Raw genomic sequence first — 12312 nt, 5'->3', positions numbered from 1 at the left:
TAGTGCTGGGTTCATTTGTTATCTACAAGGAGAAAGAAAGCTTACATCCACAAGTGCTCTGGTTTTCACAAAGAGAATTGTTATTGTCTCTGGGTTTAAGTGGTACTCTTCTCGTAAGATGAAGCAGAGGTCTTCGAGTTTAGGGTTCTCATTGCTGGGATCCCTGGAAACACTTTCTAGTTCCTGCAGCTTTTCTGCAAATGGGAAACATTTTATAAATGGCTTATCAATTCTAAAAATTTAGAACACACTGTGCCCTTTAGCTATTGTTCGGTTAATCTGTAAATCTTTGACCAGAATTTTGAGTAATAACCACTGATTCAAACTGGCACAACCTTTTAAGAGGCAATTTGGCAATATCTATCAAAACATAATACACACACATCCTTTGATCCAATAATTCTACACCTAGAATTTGAGACACAGTTATATTTAGAAAATTATGGAAGAGATCGCCAAGGATTTCACTGTACCATTGTGTAGGATATAAAAGAAAAACAGAAAACCTAAGTGCCCAATAGGGAAACAGTTCAATAGATCATGGGCTATGCATCTGATGTTAATACAATGTGGCTGTTAAAATTAATAAGGGAGCTATGTACATGATATATATGATATTGAAAATACTTTAAGGTTAAAAAAATCAAGGCAAGGACAGTATGTTCAGTATGCTCTCATCTTCAAAAATATATATAGTTAGGCTGGGTGCAGTGGCTCACACCTGTAATCCGAGCTTTGGGAGGCCAAGGCAGACGGATCACCTGAGGTCAGGGATTCAAGACCAGCCTGGTCAACATGGTGAAACCCCATCTCTACTTAAAACACAAAAATTAGCCGGGCATAGTGGTGGGCACCTGTAATCCCAACTCCTCAGGAGGATGAGACAGGAGAATCACTTGAACCTGGGAGGCAGAGGTTGGAGTAAGCCGAGAGATCTTGCCACTGCACTCCAACCTAAGAAAGAGATACTGTCTCAAAAAAAAAAGAAAAGGAAAAAAAAATACATATATATAGTTACAAAGCAGGGGTGTGCTACAGCCAGATTATACCAGATTATGGGACTATGGGAGTCAATTGTTGTAGTTTGTTTTTTGTTATTGTTGTTTTTTAAGATAGAGTCTCATTCTGTCTCCCAGGCTGGAGTGCAGTGGCACAATCTTGGCTCACTGCAACCTCTGCCTCCTGAGTTCAAGCGATTCTCCTGCCTCAACCTCCCCAGTAACTGGGGATTACAGGTACGTGACACCACACCTGGCTAATTTTTTGTATTTTTAGTAGAGATGGAGTTTCACCATGTTTCCCAGGCTGGTCTTGAACTCCTGACCTCAAGTGACCTACCCACCTCAGCCTCCCAAAGCGCTAGCATTACAGGTGTGAGCCACCATGCCCAGTCAATTGTTAAATTTTATTACTTTTTACAATGATCTACACTTCTGAGGTTAGTTACATCTATTGTATTTGTATGGTAGAAATACTATAAAATGATGTGCTGCTGCTCATCTCTTTTTAACACTAGTCCAATGACATCATGTTGGTAGCTTGAAATTCACTACCGTGGAAGCAGTTATACCATGGCAATCAAGAAAACACCAAAAATCAGTGCTTGACTGACTGACTGAGACAACAACTCACTCTATCATCCAAGCTGTAGTGCAGTGGTGCGATCTTGGCTCACTGCAACCTCTGCCTCCCAGGCTCAGGTGATCCTCCCACCTCAACCTCCTAAGTAGCTGGGACCACAGGGGCATACCATTATGCTCAGCTAGTTTTTGTATTTTTTGTAGAGATGGGGTTTTGCCATGCTGCCCAAACAGATCTCCAGCTCCTGAGCTCAAGCAATCCACCCACCTCAGCCTCCCAAAGTGTCACAGTTACAAGTTAGTGTGAGCCACCATGCCCGGCTTAATTTATTATTGACAGTCCAGACTTAGGAACATAATCAAAAAATAATGCAGATTAAATTTAGCTATTACATTGTGAATAGCACAAAATACTCAGGAAATACTCTCCCAGTTTTTGAAAAACTATTATACAATTCAGCAAAAAATTGCTTGCATCATTGGCAAACGAGTTAAGTTCCAACATACACCTTTGTTTTTTCATTTTCATCTTCTAGCATTAATGAAAATATGTACAAACAACCATATCAGAAAGAACCATACTTCTGGCTGGGTATGGTGGCTCACATATGTAATCCCTGCACTTTGGGAGGCTGAGGCAGGTAGATCACAAGGTCAGGAGTTTGAAACCAGCCTGTCAAGATGATGAAACCCAGTCTCTACTAAAAATGCAAAACTCAACTGGACGCAGCAGTGGGCACCTGTCATCCCAGCTACTCAGGAGACTGAGACAGGAGAATCACTTGAATCCAGGAGGCAGTGAGCTGAGATTGCAGTGAGCTGAGATCATGCCACTGTACTCTAGCCTGGGCAATAGGGCAAGACTCTGTCTCAAAAAAAAAAAAAGAACTATACTTTGTCATTGCAACCCTTGGTTGGCCATGGATACAAAAATTCTGCAAAAACCACCAAAAGCATTCTGTGAGAGTCAACTGGTTCTGTGGAATTTACAATAAAGAATATTATATTTTTATTATTTGTAAATTGTGCACTGTATACATCTTCTGTATCAATAAAATAAGCTTATGTACATATATATACACACACACACACACACACACACAAGCATATATATAAAAATACATACATTTTTTTTCCCCAGTGGGTTGTTAAATGTTTACCAGCACAGCACTGGTTACACATTATGTACAATAAATACTTACAGGCCAAGAAAACCCAAAATTATTAGCAGTAATTATCTTTGGGAAAAGAATTCAAAACAGGGAGAGGGAAAACTTTTTTTTTGTTTCATATCTATTTTTTTAATCATATTCGGGCAGTGAGATAACGCGCCATTTTGGGTTTCTCTTTATATAAAAGTATATATAGGCCAAGTGCAGTGGCTCATGCCTATTAATCCCAGCACTTTGGGAGGCCAAGGCAGGTGGATCACTTGAGGTCAGGAGTTCGAGGCCAATCTGGTCAACATGGCAAAACCCCGTCTCTACTAAAAATACAAAAATTAGCCGGGTGTGCTGGCATACACCTGCAGTCCCGGTTACTTGGGAGGCTGAGACACAAGTACTTGCCTGCGTCTGGGAAGCAGAGGTTGCAGTGAGCCACGATTGAGCCACTGCACTCAACCCTGGGCAACAGAGCAAGACTCCATCTCAAAAAAAAAAAAAATTCAAGTATATGTAAATTATAGTCTTTTTAATATCATTAACACTTTTTCTTATTTTTTAAAATTACTAAAAAAGAATGTTAAACCAAAAGAATGCAACTGTCTATGAACCATATGGGAAACACCCTTTGCAAATCCCATTGTTTTTTCCTTCTTCTAAATAGGGAACAGTATAACAACAGAATCTTTCTATAGGTACTAGATTTCACTGAAGCTAAATAGTCCTACCATCTACACCTTCCTACATCCAGGACAACTCCCTAAGCATTCCCAAGTTTATGTATATTAAATATAATACATGTTTGTATTGCCAATCCAGTCACCAGGCCCCAGTGGCTCCTCCTCTGAAACCATCACCCACCTTCAAATCTCTGAGTAAGATCTTGCTCAGTCTCATCGAATCCTGCTGCCCGGACATTGCTGAAGAAGTCTTTCAAGTAATGCAGAGCGTCCTTCACTCGTGCGTGCTCACTGATAATGAGGGCATCATTATATTTCTGTTGAAAGCAAAAACTGTCTCAATATGCTTCCAATGTCTACCACATTCACTGTACTTAAGTTCAATTCATTGTATTTAAAGAATTAGTTTTAAGGAAACTTTTCAAATCTATTCCAACTTAGCTTTTTTTTAAAGATGAATGGCTTCTAACAGTCCTGTAACAATACATTTGAACCAAATACTGTTTTAAAAAAACACAATCAGCTGGTTACATTAATTATAATCACTTTGGATTCTTGAATTCTACCTAAGAAAAACTGCTGAAAAACACCTATCAAATTTAAAAAAATAATGAAAGTACATCAACTTCCACACCAACCTGCCTCATAATTCCAGCATTTCATTTGATTTCTATATACATCTCGAGCCATCACCAAATTGTCAGTGCACCTTCAAAATGATGGCCCTGACCACCTCCATCAACTGTTCAACTAAGCTAATTAAAATTCTACAAATGCATGCTGATTGAATGCATTTAAAAATATTCTCAATGGCTGGATAAGCAGAACTGATGGCTGTCACTGTAGTTCCTTAACTTCTTGGTTAGCCAGAGAACCTGGATTTCTGAGCATGGGGCATCACCAAAGGTGAAGAAACGTATGCTTCAGGACATGGCAACAGAACCCACCTGCTGAACTTTAAAGATGGCTGTCACTGGACTGGTCACGTTTCTGGAATAATGTTCTCTAACCATCACCCAATTTTTTTCGAACCATGACAGTTAATGCTAGAGGCATGGCATAGATTCTGAGTGTTTGTTTCAGTCCTATTGCCTCCAGTGTGAAATTTCAGAAAGCAAACTGAGATGATGCTGAATGGGGCAACTTTTGGAGTTTGCTTCCTAAGAACTTTCTGGAAAGGTTCCTAATCGAGCTCTTGGGGACAGGATGAGAAGTTGTCATCTTGGCTTCCACAGTGCCACTCCCAGTAGGTGCTGCGACCAGAATACGACTTTCAAAAGGAGGAACATACCCGCAAATGTGAAGTGTACAAAAACAGGGCTTTACAAATCCTGCTCTCTTCATCTTTGTCTGGCATCTGGAACACCATGCATGCTTTCTGAACTGTAACAATCCATTGTTCATATTTTTGTGTTCCAAATTCCCTATTTTGAATTTGAGATAAGTTTTCTGGGGAAAAAAAAAAAAAAAGTTTGTCACTGTGTCATATGGTCAGTCATTTAGGGATATAAACAGGCCTCATCCTCTAATTTTTTTTTTTTTTTTTTTTGAGGCAGAGTCTCGCTCTGTTGCCCAGGCTGGAGCGCAATGGCACGATCTTGGCTCACAGCAACCTCTGCCTCCCTGGTTCAAGTGATTCTCCTGCCTCAGGCTGCTGAGTAGCTGAGATTACAGTCATATGCCACCATGCCAGGCTAATTTTTGTATTTTTAGTAGAGACAGGGTTCCACCATGTTGGTCAGACTGGTTTCGAACTCCTGACCTCAGGTGATCCGCCTGCCCTGGCCGCCCAAAGTGTTGGGATTACAGGCGTGAGCCACTGCACCTGGCCTAATTTTCTTTCTTACTCTGTATAAACAGGGTATTCCTCCTGAAATAATATGAGTTTTAACTAGACTTAAGTAGATTTAACTAGATTCAGACTGGTGAAAAGGTGGAGGCAGGGTACATGAGGTGGGAGGAGTAAGAAAATAGAAACTCAAGTGATTCCATCACCATCTCTCCATCCTTCTGCTACTTCCACTATTCAGAACACATCAATGTGCTGCTGGATAATATGACGACCTCCAAACTGGTCTTCCTACCTCTTGCCTTGTTCCCTCTCAGGAGTTTTAAGCAGTGCATCTTGTGGATGGGTGGGTGGATGGGTGTGTTTCTTAAGTACTATGTACCAAGAATCAAAGTACCTTACATTCATAATTTCATTTAATTTTCACAACCCTGAGATACATATTATGTGTGTGTGTGTTTCTTGAGTACTATGTACCAAGAATCAAAGAACCTTACATTCATAATTTCATTTAATTTTTACAACCCTGAGTTACATATTACATTTCATATATCAGGAAACTAAAATTCAGAAAAGCTTAGTAATTTACCTAAACTTACACAGCAAGTACGTGGAGAAAGGGCAGGAATTCAAACCCATGTGTCAGATGCCCAAGCTCTACTGGTTCTATCAGCTGACAACCAAGAAGTCCAGAAGTAAAACAATGGACATGAAAAACCCAACTTTGCCTTTAAAAATGAGTAAGTGAGTAAAAATAACAGATTTCAAGAGCTTCATCAGAAAAGGATACATAAAAGCAAGAGATTGGCCGGCACCATGGCTCAAGCCTGTAATCCCAGCACTTTGGGAGGCTGAAGTGGGCAGATCACTAGGTCAAAGATCAAGACCATGCTGGCCAACATGGTGAAACCCCATCTCTACTAAAAATACAAAACTTAGCTGGGCGTGGTGGCTCACGCCTGTAGTCCCAGCTACTCGGGAGGCTGAGGCAGAAGAATTGCTTAAACCCAGGAAGCAGAGGCTGAAGTGAGCTAACATTGCACCACTGCACTCCAGCCTGGTGACAGTGAGACTCTGTCTCATTCATTCATTCATAGATAGATAGATAGGAGATTTAGAACTCAGCACAGCCTATGTTCTGCTTTGCTGTGAACTTGGGCCTTCCGTTCTCCAGAGCAGCATTCACAGGGCCAAGAATAGAATAGGCCCTCAAAAGATACTTATGGATACATCTGTCTGTGTGCATCTCCTAGGCTAAGCCTCAGTTGCTTGGTTCACAGCTGGAGCATCTGCTGTGGTCCAGGCTCTGTGCAAGGTGCTGGGGATAAAAAGACGATGAGGATATGGCTGTGTTCTCAAGAAGCTGAGTCTGTGAGTTACTCTGGCATCAGTTCCCCAGGCTCCTCGTGAAGAGCACAGTACAAAAAAAGTCATAAGCAAGAGCTACATTTCTGGGTTAAATTCTTCCCCTCACTCATTCATTTTCAGTAATAGGAACAATGGAGGCTACCCAAACAAAAGTACTGACATGCTTCTTTCCAAGATGCAGCTATAACAAGGTGGCCAGCAGTAAAGATGATGAGCCAAGAAATGCTGATTGAATGTGGGTAGGTGTCAAAATAGCCTAAGCAATTTAGAAATGAGCAACTAACTGGATTTGGACTGGCAAAAAGGTGGAGGCAGGGTACCTGAGGTAGGAGGAGTAAGAAAATAGAAACTCATGTGACTCCATCACCATCTCTCCATCCTTCTGCTACTTCCCCAATTCAGAGCACATCAGTGTGCCACTGGATAACATGACAACCTCCAAACTGGTCTCCCTTCCTCTTGCCTTGTTCCTTCCAACCCATTCTCTACCCAGCAGTTAGAGGGAGTTTGCCCATTGCTTAAAAGCCTTGAGTGGATTCCTCCAGCCAAAGTCCTGCCCCAGCTCACAGGCTCCTCCCCATGATCTAGCATCTGTTTGCTTTTGCTTCTCATTTCTGGCCACTCTCACTTCTGCATTTTACAGGACTAATGGAAGTCCCCATACTCTTTCTAGTCTCCCAGCCATTGCATATGCTATTCCCTCTGCCTGAAACACCCCTTATCACCCCACCACACCAGCTGCTTTATTATCATTACTACTTACCTAATTTTGTCTTTACCATTAGACTAGAAATGCCTTGAGGGCAGGGGCTGTGTCTTAGGGTTCGTGCTGTATTCCCATCACCTAGCACATTCCTTAGCACTAAATGAATAAACATATGCATGAACACATTCGGGGAACTGCTAAATCAAAGGATTCAGGTAGGGTAGTAGGAGGATAACACTGGAAAGATACATAGAACCTGGTTGTTCAGGCCGAGCTCAGACTGCAGGTTAGAGGTGTGAAGATTACCCTGTAGGCAAAGGGTTTTTAAGCAGAACAGTGACATGATAAAATGTATTCATGAAGATGAAGACTAGTTCATGAGGGATTGAAAGGCAGAGAGAGTTCAGGGAGGCAAAACCAGCTAGAAGCCTGTTAGAATAGTCGGAATAGAAATTAAACTGTGAATGAAAAGGGGAGAGAAAAGCAAAATAAGTGTGAGGAGAGACACCACGACATGTCTTACAGACATCACATTCAACATCTCTAAAACTCGAAACTCACTTTGCACCTGCCAAGACTGCTGCTAGTCCTGGAACTGGGACCACCCACTGGCATTCATACAGGTGCCTAAGCCAGAAGCCTAAGGAGAAATCGACCCTTCCTGCCCCTCCCTCAGCCCCACCCAAATCTGGTTAGCCATCCAGTGCTAACATTCCCAGTTGGAAGCATCTCACATGTCTCCTTCCTTCTCCAGTCCATCTCTACTGGACTTCTGTCTGGTCCTGCTCATTTACTAATATCTTTATTACATCACTAATCAGTTTTAAATTCTCATTTCTTTCCCATTGTTTTTAGGATAAAATTCAAAGCCAGGCCCTCACTGTCTTCCCCTGGCCCATCTCTACTCGCACTCCTTTAGTGCTGGGAAATGTGCTAGGTGATCAGCCCGAGGTATGAATCTGAGCCAGCAAAGGAATGGTGGTTTCATTCAGGTAAATAGAAAACTCAGGAGGGAAAGCTGATTTAGAAGGTCAAGAAGGCAATGAACTGACTTAAGTATGGTTGTTTTTCAGGTGCATGTGTCCAGATGAACTTACTTTGGATTTAAAAAGGAAAAAAAAGAGAGAATAAGGAGGACATATAAGGCTTCTAAATAACATATAATTAAGGAAGACAATCTCTGGATATGGTCTTGACATTGTCGGAACTAAGGAGAATGTAAAAAGACCATAGTGAACAATATATGGCTATTCTCAAACACAGAAAACACAAAATATGAGATTTATCTTACCGAGGTCTTTGCAGATTCTCTTTGCCAGACTCTCTGTCTCCCTCATCAGCTGAGCTATGATGCATTTAAATTTGTTGCTAATCCGTGATTCCACTTTCCTGAAAACTAGAGATATTAAAAAAAAAAAAGAGTGAGTATATTTTCAGGAAGGACAGACTGTAGTTCAAAGTAGATATTTCTCAAACCTTTCTCTGCCTTTGTTAAATCCCCTGAAAAACCTTAGGTTCCAGGCTCACTGGCAGGTGGTCTAGATATAACAAATGCTCAAAAACCTTGCAATGGTTCCCTGTTGCTTCCTGTATTGATTTTAACATCTGTCTTTCACATTAGATCTGTAGATCTAACCAGCTATTTTTTTTATTTTTTGAGACAAAGTCTCGCTCTGTTGCCTAGGCTGGAGCACAGTGGTGCAATCTCACTCACTGCAACCTCCGCCTCCCAGGTTCAAGTGATTCTTCTGCCTCAGCCTCCTGAGTAGCTGGGACTACAGGTACGCACCACTACACCCAGCTAATTTTTGTATTTTTAGTAGAGATGGGGTTTCACCATCTTAGCCAGGCTGGTCTCGAACTCCTGACTTTGTGATCCACCCGCCTCAGCCTCCCAAAGTGCTGGTATTACAGATGTGAGCCACCGCATCTGGCCTAACCAGCTTCTTACTGTGTCTGTCCTGTAACCTCTTCTCTGATGAGGCTGGCATCTTTCATGTCTCCTCAGGTGTCACAATCTAACCCCGTCTCTGTGCTTTGATATTCTCCCTCCCCACACAGCCTCCAGCGGTATTCACACTGATCCTACCATTTATCAGTGTATTATTTCAGCCTAATTATTAATTGCCTACTATGTGCCATGCTTTGGTTTAAACAGTTGAAAGAACACACACCATGCTCCATAGAGGGCTGTGATCTTAGAGGAGAGGAATATACATGGCTAACTAACTACAGCAGAGTTCTGTAACAGAAGTACATGCAAAGTGTGGCTGGGTGCAGTGGCTCACGCTTGTAATCCCACCACTTTGGGAGGCCAAGGAGGGTGGATCATTTGAGGTCAGGAGTTCAAGACCAGCCTGGCTGGCCAACATGGCAAAATCCCGTCTCTACTAAAAAATACAAAAAATTAGCTGGGCATAGTGGCACATGCTTGTAATTCCAGCTACTCACGAGGCTGAGGCAGGAGAAACATTTGAACCCAGGAGGTGGAGGTTGCAGCAGTGAACCAAGATCATGCTACTACACTCCAGCCTAGGCAACACTGTGAGACTCTGCCTCAAAAAAAAAAAAAAAAAAAAGAAGTAGGACATGAAAAGTGTCACAAAACACAGGCAAACACCTAATTCTTCCAGAGAAGTCACAGTTGTACAATAAATACAGGAAGAAGAAAGAAAAGCAAGAGTAGTCATCTATATTCCATCACGACTTGGCAAAGAAAAAGAAAAAAAAAGAGCAGTGATGTACAAAGGAAGCACAGACAAAAGCTTGGAGAGAGAAAGCACAGGGCATGTTTGAGGAGCCCAGAGGAATGCGACGTGGTTGGGTTTATGAATGTTTGGAGGCGATGAAGCTCAGAGGGCAGGAGGAGTAGGATTGTAAAGAAATTCATATGTGACCCTGAAAAGTTGGGATTGGGTACATCACACTCCTTACAAGCAGCCTTCGAAAAGCAGCTTACCTACAACACTCCCTATTCCATGTGGATTTGTTCTACCTCAGACATACAGTCACATACTACTCAGAGAGCAAGGGTGTAATCATATATATTTTCTGTACCCCTCTCTTCTTTGCAGGGTTAGTATAAAAATAACATCAATCATCAGTTGTTAGTCTTATTACAAATTCATATCCAGCCAGGCGTGGTGGCTCACATCTGTAATCCCAGCACTTTGGGAGGCCGAAGCAGGTGGATCACCTGAGGTCAGGAGTTCGAAACCATCCTGGCCAACATGATGAAACCCTGTCTCTACTAAAAATACAAAAATTAGCCAGGGTCAGTGGTAGGTGCCTGTAATCCCAGCTACTTGGGAGGCTGAGGCAGGAGAATCGCTTGAACCCAGGAGGCAGAGGTTGCAGTGAGCTGAGACATGCCACTGCACTCCAGGCTGGGTGACAGAGCAAGACCACATCTCAAAAAAAAAAATAATCATATCTGATCTTTTGAGGAAGGATATCATGAATTCAGATCATTCCATTTCAACTAAAACGATCAAATACATATTCAAACAGTGATGACCATACGGGCACAGACCATGGGAAAAGGCTGAGCCCAGCTCTTGGCTATCTGATGCCTAAATTCTCTCATCATCTCTTTTGCATCGCTAATACCTTTATAAGAGGTTTTTGGAACCAAAGAGGAAGAACGTTTGCTCTCTACGGGCCACTTCTGAGGTTGATCCATTGCTTGGGAAGAGAGCTCAGTTAGAGAGAGAGGCTAAAAATGTGACTATTACTCAAGTTCAGAGTTAAATATTTTCTACTAAACAGAGAAAGAGTCAAAGTTCAGTGTTCATCTATATGGCTCTGAACTACTGCTAGCAGAGAGTAACCAAATCTCAAAGGGCTTGTTCCTGGATCCAACTTACACTTCTGGGGCTTATAAACAACTTGCTCCAGTTCCTCCAGGTTGTCTTGAACTGTTGCTATCACTGACGCATCAAGAGAAGCACACAGTTTGCAGATATAATCCAAAGCTTCATCTGTGTTTTTGGCATCCCCAACACCAACCGAGGCGGTCAGCCCAATGACCTGCAAGAAGCATTCCAAATCATTAGATGTCTGAGAAATAGCACAATGTTTGTTTCCACAACCCCTCATACAACTCTTTCCTGCTGGAGTAGGGCTTTTTTGTTTTTGTTTTTTACTGACACACAGCATATGGTACATGGAGGCATATAATGCGTATTTACTAAGTGAACAAATGAATAAATGAACCAAAATTAAAAATGAGTTGTGTAATATGGACTTAGGACCTGAGAAGGACATCTTCAATGTGGCCACAAGGATAAGTAAATAAAAGTTAGGAAGATAATAGCTTTTCTGAAGAATTTGTCTGACTTTGGAGATACCTGGGGCAGTGGGCCTGAAGATCCTCCAAGTTTCTGATCTAGATAATTGAACATGATCATATTGTATGGATGTTGTTTACTAGTGTTGTGGCATTCATCAAATATCATCAAAGTAAAGACCAACAGTGATGGAATTGTTCCATTTTTAAGGTTGTTCACAAGAATCTGTGGAGTTAAAATGATGATGTCGTTGTTCTCAACAATCTGTTTCACTGGGACATCCTCAGCTGTTGCTCCAGAAATGCCTGTAACTCTATACCTGAAATGACAGAAATTCCATATTACCAACCAAAAGGTGAATACGGAACCATGAAGATGAAATGCTAGATCAGAACATCAACTGATTAAGTTCTCCCTGAGTCCAAAAGGAGTATGGCTGTAGTCAAGTCCTTAGCACATAGTAAGTGCTTAGCCTGACACATAGTAAGTGATCAATAAATCCAAGCTAGTTGTAACTTATAGTGGTATATATTAAGTCACTAAGAGAGAAAAGAAAACTTAAAAGAGTAATATCAAATAAATTATAAAATCACTAAAGAAGTTAAATGTGCCACTTAAACATCACATTTATCCCTGAAGTCATTTACTCCCCATACAAGGGCAAACCAGGGGAGTTTAAGACTTCTGGCACATATAACAAAAAAGACTTGAATTCATGAATGAATTATATCCTGATT

At 41.5% G+C, this 12312-nt stretch overlaps 1 protein-coding gene across 1 annotated transcript in view; it reads right to left on the bottom strand.

Annotated features, from left to right (window-relative positions):
• The window catches only part of RIGI (RNA sensor RIG-I), a 74768-nt gene that overhangs the window by 24352 nt on the left and 38104 nt on the right, over positions 1-12312 (bottom strand). The window contains exons 8-13 of the mRNA XM_064380690.1: positions 11636-11894; positions 11153-11315; positions 8578-8682; positions 4715-4872; positions 3605-3740; positions 46-194 (exon numbers count right to left, since the gene is read on the bottom strand). Coding sequence (XP_064236760.1) covers positions 46-194; positions 3605-3740; positions 4715-4872; positions 8578-8682; positions 11153-11315; positions 11636-11894 — 970 coding nt within the window. The remainder of the gene's footprint in view (positions 1-45; positions 195-3604; positions 3741-4714; positions 4873-8577; positions 8683-11152; positions 11316-11635; positions 11895-12312) is intronic.

Source organism: Aotus nancymaae, unplaced genomic scaffold (assembly GCF_030222135.1).
Source record: "Aotus nancymaae isolate 86718 unplaced genomic scaffold, 86718_ANA_hifiasm-v0.15.2.pri h1tg000003l, whole genome shotgun sequence".
Taxonomy (NCBI): domain Eukaryota; kingdom Metazoa; phylum Chordata; class Mammalia; order Primates; family Aotidae; genus Aotus; species Aotus nancymaae.
Note: the sequence above shows the minus strand (reverse complement) of the source record. Positions and strands in the feature narration are given on the sequence as shown.